Source organism: Halichoerus grypus, chromosome 3, assembly GCF_964656455.1.
Source record: "Halichoerus grypus chromosome 3, mHalGry1.hap1.1, whole genome shotgun sequence".
NCBI classification, from domain to species: Eukaryota; Metazoa; Chordata; class Mammalia; order Carnivora; family Phocidae; genus Halichoerus; species Halichoerus grypus.
Window position 1 is genome coordinate 150,878,473 of NC_135714.1, and position 25,322 is coordinate 150,903,794.

Consider the following 25,322-nt stretch of genomic DNA (forward strand, 5'->3'; position numbering starts at 1 on the left):
GTACTTGTACTTTGAAGAGAACATTCAAACAAGATTTATGATGTATGTTTCCATTCCTGGATATTTCGTGTACTGAATTATTTTTCCTATTAAAGATTTTGAGGAATGCTTTAAAAAAGTGAAGAGAAATTTAAATTAAGATGAAATAGCCATATATTGAAAGACAGAAAGAAATAGTAAAAGGAAACATCTAAAGTAACAAAGCTTTGCTTTTGTGGTTTAAATAACACAATTAACACTATTGCTACTTTGAAGGTAGAGATTTTAAATCATATACTGAAATAGGAGATCTACAAGATACAGTAGAACTAAAACATGGTCATCTTGACAACATATTTTAATTTCCCATGGATTATTTTCTTTTAAATATTTGACATGCTGGGACCATGTCTTCTACAGTATTAGTGACCAGTTAACTTAATCAAGAAATTAAGCCAGTTATGTCAGTGTTTTAAGATGGAGGCTTTTCACATGCTCGGATGATGGAGACACTAAGTAAGAATGTTTCTTATTGGGGCACCAGGGTGGCTCAGTCGTTAAGCGTCTGCCTTCCACTCAGGTCATGATCCCAGGGTCCTGGGATTGAGCCCCACATTGGGCTCCCTGCTCAGCGGGAAGCCTGCTTCTCCCTCTCCCACCCCCCCTGCTTGTGTTCCCTCTCTCACTGTGTCTCTCTCTGTCAAATAAATAAATAAAATTAAAAAAAAAAAATGTTCCTTATCTCTTCTTTCCCTTCATGTAAAGTTGTCTCTACATCTAGCCTTCCCAGCCTTTTCGCATCCAGTCAGGTGGGGAAGAGTAAGTTGATATAAAGTGAAGCACAGAGAAGAGGAACATGAACTTAATGTTAGGATGTAAATGGTGATGAGAATCCCTGGACATGTTTTCTTAACTTCCAAATTAATACCTATCCTCAGCAGTGGACTGTATTTATGCTTCTTAAATTAGCTCAAAGAGAGACTGCATGGTTCCCAGCACTTGTTAAACATTTCCACCAAGAACCCTTACTGAAATTGGAATGGAATTGGAAAACAAAATGGTACCTGTAGCAGATTTTCTTCTATAAGAAAATTTCTTTTCTATTTCTGTTTCATATTTTATAATCATTTTAACTTTACATTTCTTTCATAACATAGGTTTCTCAAACTTTATAGTAAAGTTGTCAATCCAGAAAGATGCTAGTATTTATCTTGTAGCTTCTGATCCCAGTAATCCAGGGCCCTCTTACCTTAGCTTGAAGATCAAGAACAAGGATCACCTGAGAGGGGAGTAGTAGCTCTGGCTTCAATAGTTGCTAGGGTCAGTAACATTGAGCACAATTGCCTTTTATCTTTGGGCTCCATTTTATCACTTGTAAAATAAGGGTTTTGAGTAGGTTATCCCTCAACACCCTATTTAATAAAGGTGTTAAACAGCAGAATTATACTGATTTGTATAATTTCTTAAAACTGTAATATACTTCTTATGCCAAAATATCGCCCTCAGTCATTAGTGAAATTAGTCTTATCATCTTTAATGACATTTATAATTCCCAATACAATGATAGGGAGCCATCTTGTGGTTTAGGCTCAGAGTGGCTTACATTTATTAGAAAAGAATGTATAATCTGCGAAAATATAATAGCCCTAGATACCTTATGAATGTGATCTAAATTTTTAATTTTAGGTAATTTTAAAAACTCCAATTATGAGTATGAATAATGGTTCTTTAGACAATTTGGGGGACTTGCTCAAAACTAAGGGTACGCAGCGCATAGGATGTTACTGCTTGTGATTTATTTTGTGAAAACTTTTCGGTATGTACTGAGTTAGTACTTGTAATGCTTACTGAAGATTCCAAAGGGATTTGGGCCATCTTACTTAGAAATAACAGAATAATGATATTAAAATAGATAATTGCGTAATACTTTTTATATTTTGTAATTATATTTCTGAGTCATAAGAATCAAAATTTTTGATCTGTTAGGGATTTAAATATGCTAATTATGGCAAGTGAGCTCATCAGATTTTATTGCTTAGGAATATAATACATAACACATATTAAAAGGTATGCATGTTTAGCATAAAAAACAATGTAAGAGTTATTAAAAATATGCTCACAATGTTAAATACTATCACATTAATATTACTTTTTAAAGTTTCCTTTTAGAAACTAAATTATATTGTCTATTAGGTAAATAACTCTTATGAACATAGTGTCTCCAGGTGTATTTCTTTATGATATAAGATAACATCTTTTTTCATTAGTTAACTTTCACAGACAATATGAAAATATCTCAAACATAACCAACCCAACAACTAAATGGGTTCTGATTTTATAAATTCAAAGTAAATTACAAAGAATATATAATCTCTATTTCTCATCCTTTTTTATTTAAAAAAGGAAAAAAACAAATAGCTGGAACTGGAAAAATATTTTAATTTGCTATATGCAACATATGAAATTTCCATAATTTTAGAAAAGATTGATCTTATTATGATTATTGATTACCTAAGAATAATATGAACCCTACATAAAATAAGTCTCTTGCCCATGACACATGATTCCTGCAGATGTTATTTCCTTCCTTGCTTTGCTCCTGAACGTGAAAGAAGCTTTCCTGTTTGCCACCCCTTGAGATTTTCAGGGCCTAATCAGTAAAGACTCAGAAAGATCTGTTGATGATGATTAGGAGAACAAAGGAAGCAGCCAGAGACAATATTACCAGCAGGTAGACTTGCAGTGTCCATCCTAGTATTTATTAAATAACAATATGCAAGATTAAAACTATATTTCAAGGGATTTAATAATCTATTAGCAACCACGTTCTGGCAATTAAAAAAATAAATCTATGCTTTTGGTTTTCCACTCTATTTTAAATATTTCGGAATTTCGAGTGCCTGGGTGGCTCAGTCGTTAAGCGTCTGCCTTTGGCCCAGGTCATGATACCAGGGTCCTGGGATTGAGCCCCACATCAGGCTCCCTGCTCGGCGGGAAGCCTGCTTCTCCTTCTCCCACTCCCCCTGCTTCTGTTCCCTCTCTTGCTGTGTCTCTCTCTGTCAAATAAATTAAATAAAATCTTAAAAATAAATAAATAAATAAATATTTTGGAAATTTGAATATATTCACTTTGTTATTTATATTTCATATCATATTTAGTTTTTGATTAACTACTTAGCAAATACAATGTTACACTAGTAAGAATGATCTTTCATAGAGTAAATATTTCAAACAAGGTCAATGGTATGAAATTACTTTTTTGGGAGAAGTAATTGTTTCAAAAAAGACCCTACAAATCTATAAATGCACTTATTTCTGTAACCAATCCTTTAGAAAAGCTTTTTATTTTTTCAGAAGAAAATGGAATCCGACATCTACTCAAAACCTGAAAGAATGAATTTTATGAATGACTTAAAAACAGAGCCCTGTTTGGAAGACCAAGAGCCATTAGGCTACATAAGTAAACATTGTCATTTGTTTTCTAGCTAGTATTTCTTGTTTGGAGAACATGTTTTCAGACAAGTCATTCCCCATGTCACAGAATGGACTATGAGTGAGCTTTCTTTCCCAGCCCAGCTTCCAGTCAGCCATGTGCTGGAGTGAATTTTTTAAGGCAGACCACTGTGACATAAAGAACATCTACTGAAGGGGGACTTGGGTGGCTCAGTCAGTAAAGTGTCTACCTTCCGCTCAGGTCCTGATCCCAGAGTCCTGGGATCCAGCCCAGCATTGGGGGTCCCTGCTCTGCGGGGAGCCTGCTTCTCCTTCTCCCTCTGCCTCTCTCTGTCTTTCTCTCTTTATGTCTCTCATGAATAAATAAATAAAATCTTTAAAAAAACCCACAAACATCTACTGAGGTAACTTAATTTTTGACATGGAGTCGAAAATAAGGAAGCAGAAAAACAAAATACCTATTTAGTATACTATAGTTCAGTAATGATGGCTTCCTTTCAACTTAAGATTTCCAAGGATGCATAATTAAAAATGTAAACTGTACAAAGTTACAAAAAATATAATTAGAAAATAAGTTTCTCAAGGAAGAAAGCAGCTGTCAGCAAGAGTAAATTGTGATAAAATACCTGGATAAAAACAACCAATTTAGTGGTATTGAAATGGATATAAATGAGAATAATGAAAATATTTTAAACTGTGGTAGTACACATTGATTTTTAAAAATCAGAGTTTACCAATAAGCTGTAGTCACATTATGCTTATATATGTACATTTTGTTTAAGCATCTATCACATATAGATACCTCTCGTACTTGTACTTACAGATGACCTTGCCTAATTCTTTGGAAGCATTCAGTCAAGAATCTGGTGACATTATATGACTATTCAAATACAATTCAAGTAGTTAGTGAAGGCCAACTCATCAAGGAATTTTCAGTCTATCAATTTTCCTCAACCTTGTGCAGCCAATAAATATCTGAAATTCTGTAAAATATTGTTACATATAAATTATAGGTGGTCCCCAAATGATAGACTAGTTTTCACATACTGCAATATTTTCTTGAATTTTTTACACATTAATTTTCCTCTTATTTCTTTACCATTAAACTCTAGCCTTCTCATGTAGAGGAAAAAAATTCCAGATTAAAAACAAAACAAAACAAAACAACAAAACACCAATGTTCCATTCTGAAATGGTCCTTATGGGCTAGTGAGGTAAAAGTGGTTTATTCAATACGTAGATTTTCAGGAAAAGGCTTTCAAATAAAAATTATAAATATGATAATGTCAAATCACTTTTCTAGATACGAACACATCTCTCATTCTATTGTGAGTAGAAAAGCTCCATTCCTGTTTCCCTTAGCATACTTTTCCTATAATGGAATGCATATATTAAAGCTTCTCTGCATGATATATGACTGGGTTTGTGACCTCGATGTGATAGTTTCCGTCAAAACAGAAATCTAGTATGACTTTTATCAGGAAAACAACACGACCTTTTGATAAAATTTGATCTTTATAAAAATGGGACAAAAGAGGTATCCACATCCTTGAAAAGTGTTAATTTTTATTGGTTTTGATCAAATTTTCTACAGTTACATGATAAATACTGCATACCGTACATGAGTTAATGACTCTGATTAGAGAGTTTGTTAGTTGCAGAATTGAACTAAAGACAGTATCATGAGAAACAAGTTGATAAAATCATGCATACATTTTTAAATATATTTTCAGCATAATGTCCTGAAAAAATATGACACCATCTTGACAGGAAGACAGACATCAGACCCAGGAAGACATTTTAAATCTACAGAAAAATAGTTAACACCATAAAATAGCAATACTTTTTTTTTTTTGGTAGTCTTTTAAACATTTTGGCTCACTAATAATAAAGTCACTGTATGTGATATTAAGATGGCACATTGAGAATATATGGCACATTTTCTTTTTCTTTTGTTTTCCACAGCATATTATATAATCATAAAACGGTGGGCCACTTCACTCTATTTTACCCCCCCGTATTATCATCTGTCATACACTAAAATATAAATTTAAGGAATTAAGGAATGGCTATTGCATAATTCATAGAGATGAAAGTGAAGGAGTGCAAAATTATTCAAGCATGTTTAAACACAGTCTTACATGCGAATCCCTTCCTGGCCTTTAACCCACAGCTCCCTTCTCTTTGTTCACATTAACAAACCAGGCTGGATAATGTGTGTGCTAGTGGGGCTGCCTGAAGGCACCTTTACTAAAGCTCCCGCAAGAGAGAAATCAACTATTAAAATACAACAACTTAATTCATTATATTTTTATTCTAGCTTTACTCTAAAAATATGATTTACATTTAGCTGAGAGTTTTTTTAATGCAGATTATTTTGCAGGGTTTTATATAATATCTTTGTATGATGAAATATATTTTTAGGGACTTAATTTAAAATTATTGCTATGTTAGAGAAAGACATTTAAAGTTACTGCAAATAATTTCCATAGAAATCTACATAGACAATTAACTTTATATTTCATTATTTTATAAACCTGACAATGTCTCATCATTGTTTAATACATAAAGTGCATTTATAAATGGCTTACATAAGAATAAAGTCAGTTAATAAGGGGTTGAGAAAATGGTACTGACTGAGCCTAAACATAGACAAAAGATATGAAAAAATAAATGAAGCAATGTCTCCAGGGAATGGAGTAGACTTATTTGCAATTTACGGAGTAAAAGTAATTTCTTACAAAGATTAGCTTTCTTTTATCATTTAGATCTATGTCACAGTGGAACAGGCTGCCTTCAGAATAATGAGATACCTGTTACTGAAGAAATTTAGAAGAATGTGGATAATTTTGGATCAGGAATATAATGGTGAACATTCTGACATTGGGAGGGAAGTTGATCTGAAACATCTCAAAGGTTTATTTTTTAATTCTAAGAATGTAAATGAGAGCTAAAATGAATTCGAAGAAAGAAAAATTATTTAAAAATTCAGGTTTAAATTGAGTCTTCTTGGAAAAATAGGTTTATGTATGTTCAGATCAATTGTTCTCACTTGTGGAACTTTGCCAATAATCCAGAATTTCATGTCTTACTCCAAACATACTGAATTCAGCACTTAGAACAATGGCAGATTCATAGAAGGTTCTTGACAAATATTTGTTTAGTCAGTGATTGGATTACAATCTTCTGTGTTGAACCTCAGCCTCTATATGTTTTTAAAGATGCATAAGGGATTCTGATGTACAGCCAGCGATCAGAATCATTATTTTTTAAAACTATTTTAAAACAAAAATAAAAACATTTATTCTATCACCTCTAAAATTCTCCTTTTATTTTGCTTATGAGTAAACCATGAAAAATACTGAGAAAAATGCCTGTTAAGACATGAAATCATCCAGCATTACCGGTTATTACTAGTTGTTTTTTGGAAGAATGGTCTGACAAATATTTAGTCATTCTTCAAACACAGTCCAAGTAGTGTTTTAGAATTCTATTGTTAATAGTTGGAGAAAATTTTGACCCATGTAGCTTGTTCATGTGTTGTTGAGGCAAAATATTATGCTTCCATCCTTAAGAGATGGCCAAATCAAATGACTGCACTGCTCATATTTCCCATCAAGAGTCATTTATATTGAAAACATATCACAAAATTATTAACTTTGTCCAGAAAAGTTGACTTCCTTTGCATTTCCAATTTGAAGGAATTTATTCCACTAACAACCTATAAGAGTGTGTGTATACACACATATGTGTGAATGCATTTGTGCATGAGATAGAAAAGGAAAGAGATGAAGGCAGCATTAACATGGAAAGTGTAGAAGAAAAAGAATGAGTGAGAGGATCTTTGCTATTAGCTCAGGATTTCTCTTTCTGTTGGTCTGACTTCTGGGAGAGGCTTCTCCAGAATATTTTCCCTGCCCTTGTTATTTGCAAATCATAGGTAGTTATATTTTTAATAATGCACAGGTTCTAAGATCTTTGTAATGGAGAAAATAAGCATCACTTCTTTTTTTAAGTAATTAGAATAGCAGCTGCAGCCCTGTGGAAGTTCACTGCTTAATATCAATATGTTTCTAAAGAGAAATGGGGGCTGGGACAAAAGTTTAATTTCAAAGTTAATTATATTAATACAACTCATAGTGTACAATTGATTGTTTATTCATGAAGAGTTTATATAGCAATGAGATTATGGGACTGCTATATTTTACCACTCTTTGTAGGATCTAACAAGAAAATAAAAGCCAATGTATCTGCTGAGGACGACACCTCTTAGAAAGGAATAAGAGGGGCGCCTGGGTGGCTCAGTCGTTAAGCGTCTGCCTTCGGCTCAGGTCATGATCCCAGGGTCCTGGGATCGAGCCCCGCATCGGGCTCCCTACTCTGCGGGAAACCTGCTTCTCCCTCTCCTGCTCCCCCTGCTTGTGTTCCCTCTCTCGTTGTGTCTCTCTCTGTCAAATAAATAAATAAAATCTTTAAAAAAAAAAAAAAGAAAGAAAGGAATAAGAGTGTGACTGGTATAATGGATATTTCATTCAATCAAGAGCGAACCCGTGTGTCATGTCCATATACATTGTATTTTCTAGAATATTGTGTTAAAAATCACCAGATTGTCTTATAGCCACAAGCAGTAATTCTTATTTTAGCATCTCTTTGAAATGTCAAAGTGAATGAATTGATACACTTCAAGGTCTACAATATATATGTCATGGAATCTAGGATTGACTGTGTTTAAAGACTATGTGGTGATTATTGAGATGGACATGGTTATCCCTACACTATTACGAATGGCATGGTGTCCTGAAATAGAGAATGCAGAAAGGAATTATGAAGGCATTGTGGAGAATAAGACTTGGTTGCCATTGTATTCAAAATTTTAGTCTTTTATAGAATTCTAATCTTCATTTCATACTTTTCCACTGCCCATTATTCAGCTAAGTTCAGTTAAAGAAAGTGGTCTTGTCAAAATTACTTGAAAAACTGTACCAGAGAGTCCTTTATTTTTGCTTGAGCAGATATGGTAATTGAGGTACAGTTTAAAGAGATATTAAAATTTGTCACTTAAAAAAATTGTGCAGTCTTTGTGCCTAAATTTTTCTCTGAAATGCACATGAAACCAGCAAGTGATGATGCACCTTTATAGTCTGTCAGAACTGATTGTGCTGTTTCAATACTTCTACAATAGCAAGTAACAGTCCAGAAGCCAAGCAAAGGCAATAAAATTATCTGGTTCCCAAACTGAATCCCCAAATTAAAGGTAGTTATCATAACTGTGCTTAATAAGTGATTGTAATTCAAAAGACAAGGTTGCTATTATAAAGATACAAAAAAATATTCTCTGAGTCACTAGACAATTCTTGACCAATCTCAGTGAACTAAGATTACTATTAGTTTATAAGCTATTTTCTATTGATTATATTTGTCTTGGCTGGATCGTTAAAATGCAAAGCCCTGTGGTAGAACCCATACTTATTCTTTTAATATGTTTAAACCCATCTCATTACTTTATAGTCTTTGCCTTGTTAGCATCAATGAATATTAATAGATTAAATGTAAATTTATGCTGTATACGTGGAAAGCCTTGCTTTATTAGTTCAGCATCAACTCGATGAGAAATACAGATGGTATGTGCTGACAAATTTTGAGAGGTTTTGCTCTTACCTCTGTTGCAAAGTACATGAAATCTGTCCTGGAATAAGAGACATGACCTCAAATATTGTTAATGACTGATTGGTCTAAGGACTGTGACACATTTTCAATCTAAGAGCTACATTTTTAGAGTGCTCTAGTTGTTGTTAGGGACATCTATGAATATCAGTATTGCCAATTTCCTACTTCTAATATGAGGGTATTTTCTACTTTTAATATTGGCAATTCCCATATTCCCTGGAGTCCATTTCATGGAATGTACTTTATAGATGAGAAGAAAATTTAACTGCCAATGTAACATTCAGTCCTCTGAAGTGACTAGCAGGTTGAGGTATATCATGCTAAGAATAGACAAGTATATTTTTAAAAAATAGGATGTATAGTATGGAAGATAGATTTATCTTTCTCTTAAAATCACAACAACTTCAGTTACACAGAGTGCTAAAGTAGCCAACAATTTTTTTCTGCTAAACATGTTGGCCTGCTTTTTCACATTTTCTTTCTAAAATTTCCATGGTCTTCCATAAGATCCTGGGAATTCATAAACCTAAGGTATTCATATTTTAGGGATAAATAGTTTTTAAAGCATTTATAGTTCAAAATTAGGGTAAATGTTATTAGACTATATCCATAGAATAAGAATTAATTATAGAATAAAATAAGTAGTCATACAATCTTTTAAACACAGCAGCTGGGAGTTGGCTGGGCTCTGCAGGTTGAGTAATTGCCATTGAGTAACATGTGGAAAGGTTAGAGAAATTTTAAAGATCTTTGGCCTTCTTGCTTCTACAGTTTCTTTCTGGAATCTATTTTAAGTAGTAAAGAAAGTTCTAGATCCCCACTATAGATGAACTTCAATTCTAATGTTTGAGGAAGAAAGAAGTATGGCATATATATGCTAAGATACAAGGTTTCCTAAAAATTCATATACTATGGAACCATAAATTTCAATGATTGAGATACATAATAATAAGAAAAATTGCAATAAACTGCATGTCAAAAAGTTACAAACTTTCTAATGTGGCTACTTTAAAACACTTCAGAATATCTGCATTAGAATTCCAACTTGCATGTGGGTAATTAGTGTATAAGAACACATTTGAATTTTCTCACCACTAATAGTTTTTTGTTGGCTTGGATTTGAAATATTAGGATTTGACACAGAACTTACTGAGACAACTACTACCTTGAAATGCCAATTGCAATGTAGTTTTCCAGTTTTAAACAATCTGTAAGAGTTCATTCTGGGGGACACATTTCTTTAAACAATTTGGAATCTGTCATACAAATACTGTCATTGTTGCCCATATGAGTCACAACCATCAGAGTATTTTCTTAGTATTGTTAAGACAATGATAAATATATATACCCAAGCAAAGTATAATACTTTTAAGATAAGAGATTTCTACCATACCAATGCTCCTGCTGACAAGTTGTCTTGTGGCTAATATTTTTACGTTCCAAGTTTGAGGGATAAAAGAGACATTTTTTAATATTCTCAAATATGAAAACAAGCGATGTCTGTGAATTTCTTTGGAGGAGGAAGTTCATTACATTTCTGTTTGCTTCTGGCAGAATTCACTTAATTGAAACAATGATGGAGAACTTTTGAAATAAGATGTGTAAAGTACAGAAAAATATATTCAAGTATTTCAGAGGCATATTGAGACAATGTAGTTTATCATAACTTCAAACCACCCAGCTTATCCCCAGGGAACACAAGCAGCATATCTAATCTATCTTTAGTACAAGAATATACTCCCATGGTTTTGATTCATACACACCACATGAAAAAGACTGTGTTCAACGTCCCGGCCCACTTACTCTGTAAATAAAGAGTAACACTTTCTTCCAGCTGTGGCATTTGCATTTAATGACAAACATGATTTTTTTTTTTTTCCCACATAGTGTTTTAACTTATTTATAAAGGAGGGCAGTTTGGTCCTCCACTAGCAAAAATTGCCGAATAAACATTATTTTTTCAAAAGTTGTTTTTACAAACTACTATTGGGTAGACCAAAGTTCAATAACATTGAGAAACTTTTAACATTAAATGGTAGTTCTTGCTTTTAGTTTGAGAGTGGTTAAAGTTTAGAAAATAATACCATATGATTAAAAGACTGGCTTATTTTTTCCTCTTAAATTTGAGTAAATTGTTTTCTTAATGTTTAAACCTTTCTCTGTCAATCATTTGGCACATTGAGTTTCCATTTAGCAAATCTGACCAATCATTAAACGTATCTAAAAAGCACTCTAGAACTTTTTAAAAATAAAACAATACTGGTAAAAAATAATGCAAAAAATTGCCAAACTGAAAAAGAATTAGAGTCCAGTGCAATTTCACCGAGAACTCTATCATATATTTGTACTTAATTACGCTGCATGAAATGAGTTAATGCCCCATTGCAGTTAAAATAATTCCATGGGGTTGTTGATAAATTTTAAGTAAAAATTTTATTTAAAATTATTCACATCTACTGCATGGCATATATATTGAAATAATTAATTCAGAAATATAAAAACAACCAATCCTCATTTTATAGAAATGACTTATTTATATAATTTAGAATTAAAATCTTCCCTCCTTACATTGGGAGCTAAGAGTTTGAACCCATATAACTTTGATGGGAAACTGTTCTTTTTAAAAAAATCTTTCATAAATCCATTTTTGTTTTAATTAAATTCATTTTTATCAAAATGTAAATACTATAATCCCATTGAATTTTAAAGTCTCATTCTAAGCTAAAATATAAAAATCTTACTGAACTTTGTTCAATTATATCAAAACATTAAACATAATTACGTATAGACAATTAAGCAGCTATTAAAAATCTAACAAAACAAGGGTGCTGGCTTGCATTCTGTGGTATCTGGCAATAACTCAAAATACACAGCTATAACACTTATTTAAAAACAATGCTGTTGTTTTCAGTATTTCCATCTTCATTTATAGAGCTATAAAGTTAAGAAAAGTAGATTTTGTATATAATATGATCTCTTAAGCTATTTGTTTTAAATTTCCAAAGAGGGAAATTTTGTGTTCTAAACAATTAAATTTAGTATGTAAATACTAAATTTTTTTTATTTTAATTTTATAATTTGAATTTTTTGGTAGTACATAAGTTTTAATTTTATAATTTGAATTTTTCTTGGTATTACATAACTTGACCCCATGGTATTTGTATGTACAATCCTCAATTACTGAGTTTTCTACTGAATTAATTGATTACTTTTCTGTTTTGTAGCTACAGTACAAGAAAATATTTTAAAACCTCAAGCTACTGATATTTAAAATCTTCAACATTTCTACTTTTTCCATTTATAAAGTTAATTGTGCAAATTTTACTTTTGTAAGATTTAATGTCATTGAACTGAAAACCAAGAATTTCCAAAGTAGTTTTCACATGTACTATTATGTGATTTCATATAACAATACAAACACATTGGCAATAATAGTTCCACTTACATGATATACTGTGAAAGGACAGAAAATCTTAAATTAATATGAAATAGAATCCTTATAATATATATTTTTGTATCCATTAAAAGACCCTTAATCTGCCTTGTGACTTTGCATAGCATATCATAACAATACCTTCCCATATGTCATTTTAATATGATGGTCATCATTTGTACATCACACACACACATATACACACACCTATGGCAAAGAAACTTTCTTTTGAATTGATCATTTGCACTTGCATGCCCCCAGAGGCTTAATCTTGTTGCTGATGAATATCCTCATGCCTAAGAATTTTATAGATAACCCAGTAGAAAATATTAAAAATCAAAAAGGCTAATGGGAAACAGGCTCGAGAGATGGTGTCAATCTTCTTGGCTCTGTCGATAAAAACCTTCCTCATTTCATCAGGACTTTTCGGCATTACCTGGGCAGGATGGTTTGGGCCCTTTGGGGTCACACCATCTTTTGCTTGCAGACATGGTCCCATTCCATAGGCTGTGAAGCTGAATCGACTTTCCCTTACCTCATCATCCTAAGAAAAACATGAGAAAACACTTTAGTCATGGAATAGAGCATGTATTTCAGAATCATAACTAAAACTTTATCATGAATAAATGTTACCATTATTGTAATGGAAAGATAACTGAAGTAGATAAAGATTGAGTTGCTTTTTTTCCCATTCAAGTTTTATTGATTTATCTTGCTGCATCATATAAATGTGTCCATTAAGAAATATGAAACTCTCAACTAATGTGTTTTATTGGGACAACTATACATTCTGATATTGTCTACATATTGTTAGAATATCTAAATAAATTGAGCAAGAAAAAGAACCTATTGTGATATTATGTGTTATATATTCATATACTAGGTTTTACATTATGTGTTTAAATGGATAAATATACGATGTCAAAGGGGGATATATCAAGATCATTGACTGGATTTTTTCTTTTTCATAGAGGCAAACTTTAATGTTTACTTCCTATGATTTTTTACATTACTTCACTGGAAAATACAGTACAGCTCAAGAATACTGCTTGGTTTTTGTTATCCTCCCTTAATGTCACTTCTCTGCTTTATGCTAACCCATTTGGAAGACTATAAGATAGTCACATGTTCTAATTTATATGCAATTACTTTTCAGGTACATTGACTGAGTTGAAATTACGAATGAAATTTGGCAGAAGTTTATTTCACGTTAAGGAAAATTGTTTAACTCACTATGTTCCAAAACCTATTATTTAACTTATGTTACTTTTCTCTTGAATGTTGCAAATTAAAGAATTCTCCATATACATATATACGTACATGAAAAGAAAACCAAAATTTAAAGGAAAAATGAAATATGATAAATGAAATGTGTTTGTGATAGGAAAATATGGTATTTAGGAGTTTATAATGAAATTCATTAACGAGTAATTTAATTAAATGCACTTATTTAGAATGCAACAATAGATGATTGCCAATTAATTAGTTTTTTTGCTACTAAAACTGAAAGTTTAAAAGATGACATTTTATAAAGTTGCTACAGCTCTCCCTTTATGAAAGTAATTTTTAATAGTAATATAGGAAACAAAAAGTAATTGGCTCAAACTCTTGAAAAATTATTTTGAGTCTGTGAAAGTAGAGGCTCAATGAACAGTATATTACAAAATATGAAAGTGAAAAATTGAAATTAAAATGGATTCTAAACATGAGAAGATGACCAAAGTTTATGTAATAATGTATAAAATAGTTTTTTGGGAATTATGGAGTAAGGCAATTTCACATGACAAAAACAAATAATTATTGGAAAATACTTAACCTTAGGATGTATGAGCAATTGAATTTTGAGGAAACCAGTCTGAAATAAAAGCTAAGGATCCTAATTACACATAACTACTGTTGTAATCTTATAAAAATTGGAAATTGATTTTTCACTACTCTTTAATAAGGATATTCATTTATACTGGCAATTTTTTAACTTCCATGGAAATTTTAAAGCTAAATTATTGTTTGCCTTGAATTTTCTATGTCTTGGAAAAAAGTGGATATACAAGAAATTAAACCGTTTGTATGTAAGTGCTAAAGTAACACCCTTATAGTTTAGGAAATCATGCTGGTGTTTGCATTCCAGAAAAAAGATATAGTTTGTTTGGATAATTTGTCTAATTTTGAGTGCAAGTCAGCTGAGTGCTGAAGTATAAAACAGCCTTTTAACCTATATTGACCCATGTGTCGAAAAAAAAATCCATCTCAAAATAGGACAAAAAGTAATTTCTCAATGAACATTTACGATGAGGTGTTGACATATTAGTTGAACCATTAAGAGATAAATTACAAAAATACTAGAATTTTAGGATTTAGCTACTGTGTTTTGTAAAGTAGGATTCACTTACTTTTGTCCCCCCCGCCCCCACACCGGTTTTACTAAGAAGCAACTGACCTATGTCGCTGTATAAGTTTAAGGTGTACAGATGACAGTTTGATTTACATATATGGTGAAATGATTATCCCAACAGGTTTAGTTAATACCCATCATCTCCTATAGATAACAATAAAAGGAAAAGGAAAAAATCTCTTCTTGTGATGAGAACTCTTAGGACCTACTCCCTTAACAACTTTTCTGTAGATCATGCAGCAGCATTAGTTCTGGTGGTCATGTTGTATGTATGTTACAGTCCTAGTACTTAATTTATCTTTTTTTTTTTTTTTAAGATTTTATTTATTTATTTGCCAGAGAGAGAGTGAAGGAGAGTACAAGCAGGGGGAATGGCAGGCAGAGGGAGAAGCAGGCTCCTTGCTTAGAGCCCGATGTGGGACTCGATCCCAGGACCCCAGGATCATGACCTGAGCCGAAGGCAGACGCTTAACTGACTGAGCCACCCAGGCGCCCCTTAATTTATCTTTTAACTGGAAGTTTGTATCTCTAACCTTCTACCCCCACTGACTACCTTTCTAACCATCTATTCTGAAGAACTTACTATTTTGAAACCTTAAAGACCCCCAGTTGCTCATCTCAAAAAATCTCTTTAAGATTTAAGATATTCAGTGATCAGCGACAATATTTTCAGCTGTATCTTTCCACATAAGTGCAAGTAGAGGGTTAACATCAGGCCTGGGCTGAGGAATGACTGCTGATTCTTTCCACAGCATTTCCTTGAAAACAATAGAGTTAAACTAAGTGGGGAACGTGGAGTTGGCTACATTTACTGCACAGGGGTTGCTGTGTGGGGCCTACGTGACCAGAATGTACACAGGCTTGGTAAGAAATCAAGGCTGTGGCTTCTCTGCGCCGATGAAATATAATATAGGCCTTGACGTTTGTCCGAGGCAGTGCTTCTCCGTGGCCTGTTGATGAGAACAAAAACAGCTGTTCTCTCAAGCAACTCCCTGCCTCCCGATAAGATGAAGGTGCTGCGTCTGATGGGTTGGCTGCCTCGCACGCTCCGGTAGGACTGAGTAAACTTTATAATAGGTTATAAAGCCTGTTGTGTCCGGAGGGCTTGATTGGCAATCTTCGCCTCAGATTTCAGGGGTGGTGACGGAAGTTGACCGGGCTTTCAGATCGTTTCAGGCTCAATATGGCCCAGAGTTCTAGGAGGGAGTTTGGTGAGAATGTGATCCTGATCCACCCTGGGGTTGAGGTTGCCCAAGCTCTGCAGAAAATAACCGGGGTAACTCTTGCTATCAGGATGTGGCTGACACAGAATTCTCCCTTGTCGAATTGGCAGATGGGTGATTAATGAAATAAAACTGAAGGAGACCGGGGTGAAGGAACTGAGGGGAAAGTGGCTCAAAATACAAGGAATTTCTTCTCTCCTATTTCACTGATTATCTATGAAACTGAAACCACTTGGCAGAAAGAGAAATTAGAGTAAGTAGAGCAAGCAGCTTCATGGCCTTGGCTCAAGATGAACATGAAAGTCCACTTGGGACTTGGAAGGACTCTGCATTTAATCCTGATGGTACTTCTTGGCAACCCCAGGAAAGCAACACAGGAAACTCATGAGTATCCTGTAGGCCTGTCCAATAGAAATCTAATGCGAGCCACAGATGAAAACCATGTGTATAATTTTCAATTTAAATTTTACATTAGCTACATTTTAACAAGTTAAAAGAAAGAGGTGAAATTAATTTTAGTATTATATTTTCCTTAACTTAGTATGTCCTAAATGTGATTTAAACATTTCCTCAAAGTAAAAATTGAGGAGATAGTTTACATTCTTTGTTTCCTACTAAGCCCTTGAAATCAGTGCATATTTGTAATGTACCTCAGATCAGACTCTACATTTCCAGTGCTCCATAGCCTTTTGTGGCTTATAGCTACCGTTTTGGAAAAAGCAATTCTAACATAACATTCTCTTCACTGTGAAGTACCAGCCACTATCTGGGGAATCAGTGTTTCTAGGATCTTTAGGTTAATTGCCACAGGAATGAAAAGAAACATGAAAAGCAATGTTGACTGTGAATGCTAACTTCTAGCTTGTTGCACTTCCTGGCAGGCATGGAATCAGTGACCCTTTCGGGGAAAGCTTGGGGTGGTATGAGGCTATGCTGAGAACCAGCTCCCTAGTTCTCTCACTGCTGTGAAATTGAACAGTCCTTTGAAAGAAGTAGCCAACCTGTGCTGGCCATACGATGAATAAAAATAAGCCTAGCCAAACCACGTTCTCTGATCTCAACTCTGGTAGACACTCTGATTAGGGGAGTCCCCCAGGCATGGGTTTCCCATGTGGCTCTCCTTTTGGAAAGGCAGGAGGGTATGTATGAGTCATGGGGATGCTTGCTTTTATAGCTGCCATGCTGGGTTTCACTGATGGGAAAAACTATCTGGGCTATTCAGAAGAAAGAGCATGGCCAGAGGTAAATCCATGAGGTGACCTCTAAGACATGGAATGAAAATTGACAGGAGTCCTATGACAGATTTCCTGGCACGTTCTTGCCAGCTGGGAGGAAGGAAATCCGTTGCAGTTCCGGCAGCTGCTTCCCTGAAGGAGCCCTGTTAAATCTGCTGCTTTCAACTCAGAAGTTAAATCAATGATGCTGATGGGGGGTGGAAACAAAAAGCACTGATAGAAATTGCTGAGGTTACTCCATCCATTAAGGCCGTTGAAATAAAGACCGGCTTTGAAGGCCAGGCTCTCCTTGCCCAGTGCCGTGTGGGCTCTCCAGTGGGTGCTATCACCTTGGGTTAAATGCATAACTGGAAAGGATGGGACACGTGAATGAAGGACCTTGCCATTTCTGGCTTGAACTTAATCTTGGGCTTTCCAGTTGGAATTGGATGGATGTCCTAACACAGGAAGCCCTAAGAACCACCTCAACCTTCCCCTGTGGGAACTATTAAGCAGCACAAGATTCCAGGAAGGTAAATGAAACTCTTAGTTCTGATTAAGGAAATAGTGGAAGCAGGGATGCTAGTCCTTCCTTAGTTTTCTCTAGAATAGCTCTATCTGGCTTATGATAAAGCCAAATGGGGCCTGCAGTCTGACTGCTGACCACCTGGGGTCACTAAAGAAGTCGCCCAACAGCCTCTACCATGATAAACGGGAAAAACAGAAGCGTTTCAGGACAAAGGAGGCTGGTATGCCTTTTTTTTTTTTTTTTAAGATTTTTATTTGTAAGTAATCTCTACACCCAACATGGGGCTCAAACTTACAACCCCACAATGAAGAGTTGCATGCTCCGCCGACCGAGCCAGCCAGCCGCCCCAAGGCTGGTATGCTTTGACAGACTTGAACACGGCTTTCTTTTTAAGGCCGATGTAAAGGAAAAAGTCTGACACTGTGTGTCTTCCTGTGGGGTAGACCCAATTAAGGAAACCTGAATTCTACAGCATATGATCACCATGTCACTGTCAAAAGGAAGTTGGTTAATGATAAATGGTAGTTTCCCTTTCTGAGGAGAAAGTCAAGGGAGGGTTTGAGAACTAGTGACTAGGGAAAGAAGACTGACTAATTCAGCTGAAATTCAGGGCCTCGTCCCCTCGGTCCAGTTTCTGGAAATAATCTGGGTAAACCATTAGACACAATTTATAAACAATAAAGGACAAACTGTTATCTCTTCTGCATCCCCCCATGAGAAAACCAGCTCTAGCACTTTTTGAAATTTGGCAGATATATTCTGATTTCTGTGGCCCTCTTGTATAAAGTGACTAGAAGACAGACTGAATTGGAAAGGGGAAGAGGGGCGAACAGGGGGGTGGGTCTGAGGCAGGCAATAGCCCAAGTAACCTCTCTGAGGCCTTACCATTCATCCGCTCTAGGGGTATCTGCTACTAACACACATGTTGACTGGCATTTCCGGAAAAGGCTCAAAGGTGGTGCCCTAAGATGGCTGTTAGAATTCTAGACTAGAAAACTCTCCATGCTGTGAGTAGGTTTAATCTATTTGAATGACAACTACTGGCATTCTCTTGTGCTCAGGTAGAAACAGTCCCTAAACTGAAGGAAACTGAAAGGCACCGGCCTATATTTAGATTTAAAATGTCAGCAAGGTATTTCAATCTAAGTGACCTAATAAAATGAAAATGATATTATTGAGGAACAAGCTAAGGGGAATTACTCAGGCAAAGTAAATCATATCCATGAAAAAGGTGGCCTATTGGACAATGGCCCAGAGATGGAATCTCCAGTTGAGCTACCTGGAGTAAGTGATATGAACCTCATGATTCTCTTCCCACTGAGACAAAACAGGTCACCTGGTTCACTGATGGAAACTTTTATATAGAAGGTCAGGACTCAAACCATACCTGCAGTCTAATAAAAAAAAAGTGTAGTTGAAGAAAGCAAGGTAAGTCTACAAAATGGGCTGACTTGAGACCCAGTATGTGTGGCAGTATCAGAAGAACTGGTTCTTGCTCTCAGAGTCATATCTGGATATTCAGAGACTCCTGGCCCTAGCCAGTGGCCTTATGGTCAGGCAAATGGGCTGGGTTAAGTGGACAATTAAGAACATCCCAGGGTGGTTGATGAAATTCCTTATACAAATTCTAGGGTAGAATTGAATTAGGTCAAGTAGTCCCTGCCTAGTTGCTGGCTCAGAAGGGGACTAGAATGCCAAAGCAGATGTCTTGGACAGGCCATGGATGTGGCCATGGTGGTGTGCAGGCCACGCAGCAATGGACAAAACCGTGACACATTCCTCTGTTGTCCAATAGAGCCGCTGATGTAGTGAGAGCTTGACCTGAATATTAATGAAAGAAAATATTGCCTGAAAATTGCCTTTGAGCTAAATCTCCTGAGTGTAAGTGCTAACACGTAGCTGGCAGATGGAATACTAAGGTCTTTGATTATGGCTCCTGGGGGATTCAGTGGATTTTGGCAGAAATAGACAGTGAGTCCATCTTGGGCTTTGTTTATACTGTTAACAAGCCACAGCTGAAAATACTATTAATGGCTTGGAACAAAGTGTTTTTATATCAGTCTGGGCTCCTGGAACAGATCTCATTGGACAAAGGAATACATTTAAACATGACCAGTGTATAAAATGGGCCATGAGAACAACATAACAAAGGCATTTAAATAGAAGTTGGAACGAGCAATTAAAACACTTACTACTAAAGACAGGGTGACAAGGACGTAAGAGCTGGCTAGTTCACTAGATGAGTGTGTAGATGCTGTGGGTATGAGTGATAGTAACGAGGAATGCCTTTAATAAGTTTCTAGTGTCTGGTGGTGGAAGTGTGAGGAGTCAGGAGCAATGCTGGGACACAATTCTGTCCTTCCCACCTGACAGGTACTTCTTTTGTGTTATAATGGTTCTGATGTAATATATGAGATATATATTATATACTTGATATAATGGTTCTGAGTCCATGATTGCATTTTCTAGCTAAAGGGATCATTGCTACTTATGATACTATATCTATTTCTCTAAACTAGGAAGACATTCATACTCTCTGTGGGTGAGGGGACAAGACATCTTGTGCACTGGAATCTCGTGAAGCCTCCCAATTAGAGGAAGATACTTTCTTTGCTGTTTCTCCTGCCTTTTGTCCTTCTGTATAGTTAAGTAAATGACATATGAGATTAAAGCTTATTTCTGCCTCATAAGCATGATTGCTTCCTCAAACCTGTAATCAGGGCTATGGTGCGGTAATGAACAAAGCTACTTGACATTCGGATGTTGGTTTTAATAGAAAAATGACACACTGGAACAATTTAAACTTAATCGTCTTTATGTAAAGATGGTCCCTCATAAAATTTGGCAACAACTTGTAAGATTACCATCATTCTATGTGCATGCAATAATGACAGTCTAGGGGAAGGCAATGTTTCTCATACAAGTCCAACACCTGTCTTGGGAGGGCTTGCTGAGATCCAGTTTTCTGGATGGGCAATTGTGGAGGTTGGAACTCATTAGCCTTTAGGTTGTCCCAGTAATCTGCATTTCCACCAAGCTCTCTAGATGATCGGAATGCACAGTCAAGTTGTGGAAACAAGCGTTTCCAAGAGGCACGATGTATCTATCCTAGTAGGCTTGAATTTTTAGTGAGGTAACATTCTTTGGATTCTTCTAATACTCTAATTTACATGTTAAGTGGCAGTTTATGAAAACATACTCTGGGATGACGTTTGTGTTAGTATTTAACTGTATTTTACTATTTAATAATTTCTGCTTTTAAGTAAGACTGTTTCTAGGTAGGGCTATACATAAGGCAATCTATATGATCTGTATCCTTATCCATTTTAAATCGACAGGGCCTAAGGATATCCTGGGCAATAGGTTTCGGATAATTATGTGTTACAGTGTGATTTAGTGCATTATTGTTTTCAAAAGCATCTGGAAGATGATTTCACTAACATATCATATTTCTGATTAATTGTGGAGTTGGAAAAATAGAAACTTTTAATTTCAGTAAAAACATTTCCCAGGTGAAAATGTCTTGTTCAAATACTTGTTCCCTGGTAATGGCAATAACACCAAGATGTTGAGGAGAATTTAGGTTCTAAAAACATGAAAATAGCTTGGGTATTTGCAATTATAAAACATATGTGCTAGGGGAAGTAATTTTCAATTATTTCCTATGTCACAAAAACACTGGATGGTCCAAATTTAAAATCTGACTCAAGATTGACATTCAAAATGCAAATGTATAATTAAGCATTCATCGTCTGTTGCCCGGAGTCTGGGTTGTCTTCATTATTTAACTCTCAGATTCTTGGTTTCTTATCCCAGGGAAAGATTATAGCACTATCTAGCAGGTTTTTTTTAGGGTGAGGGAAAGAATATAAAACACTTGATAAAGTACTCAAATTACTGTTATTGTATTTTTTAATATTTTGTTTGTTATAATTGTGTTATTATGGAAATTGCATAATACACAACCTGAAAGGAAAATACTAATAACAACTTGAATCATTGTCCTATTAGGTATTTTAAATACCAAACTAGCAACAAAGTACTATAGAAAATAGGCCAGCCCCAATGCTTACTCTGCAGATGGCCTTGCACTTGCATACTGTTGCACTAAAAATTAACCAAGGGCCTAAAACTGAAGTTGCTGCCATAGCCTTCACTGTCATATTGTTAACAATAAATGGGTTTTGCTAGGATTCTTTGCAAATCTAGTTTCTGCAGTCAAGGAGTCATTAGTGTTTTGAACATGTTCTTTGAAACAGCACAAGTATTTTGGGTGTGCCCATGAGATAAGGCACGTGGAAACATCTCACTTCTTCAGAAACAGGATCTCAGCTCTGTTGGGCCTGATTGGAATCTGGCCCAACAGTCCAGGAGGCCCGAGAATGAGGGAGAGAGCAGGGACCCTGGGACTGCAAAAAAGTCATGTGATTTTGTTGTTGTTGTTGTGTTGTTAAATGACTGGCCTATAGCAGTTTTTTTTTTTTCAAAGGCTGCACTTAAAATAATAATTTTAAGCATGGATGAAACATTTCAATAGTTCACTATTAGTATTAGATTACTATATTAGAAGGCGCATCAAACTATTTTATGAGCCGAAGTAATTTCTTTGTTTTGTAAAACTCAGCCCTGTGTTTATGTGTGTTTAGTTGTGCACTGATACTCTTTATTCCAATTAGTACTCAGATATTTCTTGGGGATAATTCTGTTTTCTACAGTCATCTTCAGCTTCAGTTTCTAAGAGACTGAAGGCCAAGCAAGCAAAGGGTTTAGACAAACATCTAAAACTTTTGACTCTGATGCTATGTGTTGGCCAGTAATTAATATTCATAAAATTAAGCACTTTCCAACTCAAAATATAGGCAATAATAAAGATTAAATAGAATGAACTAAAAATGAGCAAAAGAACACGGCTGATTAAAAAGGTAAAATTGAAGAAATGGCTTAATTTATTCACAAGTAAAACCTCCTAATATGCTTTAAGCAGGTTAGAAGGGTAGGCAATGAAAAATGTAAAAACCCATTTAGTTAGTATATAATTCTCTCTGTAAGGAGGACCTGTTTTCACTGTTTGAAAGTGAGAAAAATATTTCAGTAATTAAGCATCAATACCACATTGTGAAACATTCTACATGCTTTTTCATTTTATTAGAGAACTAGGCCAAAGGCTGACTCACACTAACATGCATATTATAACTAAAAATATTAAAAATAGAAATCCAAGGGTAGACTTAGTCATTCAGTTGAATTGCTTCATCTCCATCACAAAAAATATATATATTAACCTACATGTGAGATAAGAATTAACTTCCTATCCTCTTCTTATTCCTCAAAAATGACCCCCCCCCAAAAAAAATCTTATTTTTGGGTGTGGAAATGGTGAAGACATGAAGCTTACTAGTGAGTGGTAATAAAACATGGAGCCTCTAAGATGGCATGAGTGATGATTTATTGTGTGAACTGCTGTGAGATACAACAGCATTAAATACATTATCTTCATCCTAATGTTTCCCTCCTGGTAGGTGCCTTTGGGTGTTCTATATACACTCAAGATGTTTAGTAGTTATGCCAGAGGTCTTTCTGTTAAAATAATTTTCTGTAACTTCTAATTGCCAAATAGGAAAGTGACAAAGGAAGGAAAAGTGAATTGCTATTAATTTCCACTTACATGATTTCAGTGTGTGGATTTTGAAAAAAAAATTACTAATAAACATAGCAGTGGCTTATTTTTGTCAGGAAAATAGCCATCACTTAGAAAAAATTCTGAGGTAAGATGAAATATGTGAATAAATTAAAAATTCTTTTTCCAAAATAAATGCCAGCTTAAAATAAAATACTCAGTTTAATACATCTGTATACATTTCTATATTATTTTGAAATTTGAAAAGCTTAAAAGAATACAATTATGGATGTAGTTAAAGATACTTTATAGTTGCAGGTCAATTGTCAATATAAAATTCTTTGAAATCTAGTTCCCAGGAGAATTTTGCATTTATTCTTGATGACACGTGAATTAGTTATGAATTAGCCAAGTTTATGTTTGGCGTATTGAATTTAGATTTGGAAATGGTTTGGAAATTATTAAATGGTAAAAAGTAAGCTTGAAAAGATGAATACTTAAAATAAAATAACATAAAAATGGAATACATACATTTTAGGAGATTGATGAGAAATCAATAAAATAATTTTTTAAATACCCATATATCTATTCCTAGCACAATATGTTAGATTCATTCAGTGCCAACTCAGAATTATGGAGTGACATAAAATAATACATTAAAAATAGACAACATGTGTAAAAAGCACTATATACATTTTAGTTAACTTTGAGATGTAATTCACTATAATGCATGTGAAATTAGATTAAGTAGAGATTGTATTAGTTTGTTGAATACTATTTTCCTAAACTGATATTTCAGAGGGGATGTAGCTCTATGAATTAGCTGTGTTTAACAAAATCTCTAAATATTTGTTTGCAGGAAATCATTAAATTCTTACAATTTTTGTTTTACTTGAGAGGATGAAATTTCAAACCCCTGTATATCAGAGTCACTCATATATAATTTAGTTTGAAATTATTGAAAGTACTTTTCCCAGAAATGTAGGAAATTTGTAAGAAATGTTTTCCTACTGAAAGAATATCTTATACGCCAGAATATAGCATAAACTGACCTAGAATGGAAACTTTATTAAATAATTTAGTATATATGGGTGCCACATTGCCTTCAAATGTCTGTGGAGCCTCCTCCCTTCAAAATAGTATACATATATATTTGTATATATAGACTACAGAGCTGAAAACTGTAGAGGGCAGAAAAAACAATCATTTGTTATTCTCAGAAGTTACCTTGAGTTATTTTTAAAGTAAGACAGCATGTAAACACGTAAGTCAATAAAAAGACAAGTTTTGTACAGATAGTCAAAATGCAGTCAATGATATCTTAATCTTAAAAAGATAACCATCGTGCCTCGCAGAATCTAAACTTGGCCGTTGTGTCTCAAATCTAGAACTAATGGCCCATCTTTACTTCATCTGAGTATGTAAATAATAATGACTATACAATAACAAGCAGGAAGATAGAGGCGCTAGAATACGTGTGAATGCTTTCTCTTCGCAAACCATTGCGTCATTACACCGTGATGCGGAAGAAGCTACGTGAAATGCAACCCCGTATCAGCCATTTCTCTCAACAAATAACATATTCAGAAACATTTTGGCACGTCTTTATAACCCCGCAGGACTAAAGTAATGATATCACACGTGGGAAGAGCAACTTCTGACCAAAATACTTCCATATCATGCATACACCCATACATATACGGCAGTGGGGATAAGCATCTGTGACATGGTGCGGTGGGTAATCAGCACACAGCAGCCTATGACAGTGTGGGGTGGGGAAATTTGGATACAAGAGCAAACTTGTATTCTTTCACA

At 34.7% G+C, this 25,322-nt stretch overlaps 1 protein-coding gene and 1 long non-coding RNA gene across 3 annotated transcripts in view; one reads left to right on the forward strand and one right to left on the reverse strand.

Moving 5' to 3' along the window:
- Positions 1-4,978: 4,978 nt before the first annotated feature.
- The window catches only part of GLRA3 (glycine receptor alpha 3), a 195,670-nt gene continuing 175,326 nt past the window's right edge, over positions 4,979-25,322 (reverse strand). For both annotated transcript variants that reach the window (XM_036092328.2, XM_036092327.2), the window contains 2 exons: positions 7,945-13,076; positions 4,979-7,724 (listed from right to left, as the gene is read on the reverse strand). In XM_036092328.2, the coding sequence (XP_035948221.1) occupies positions 12,798-13,076 (279 nt within the window). In that variant the 3' untranslated portion in view covers positions 4,979-7,724; positions 7,945-12,797. The remainder of the gene's footprint in view (positions 7,725-7,944; positions 13,077-25,322) is intronic.
- Positions 15,872-25,322, forward strand: part of LOC144381396 (uncharacterized) — a 69,633-nt gene continuing 60,182 nt past the window's right edge. The window contains exon 1 of the long non-coding RNA XR_013446578.1: positions 15,872-15,975. This is a non-coding gene — a long non-coding RNA (uncharacterized LOC144381396). The remainder of the gene's footprint in view (positions 15,976-25,322) is intronic.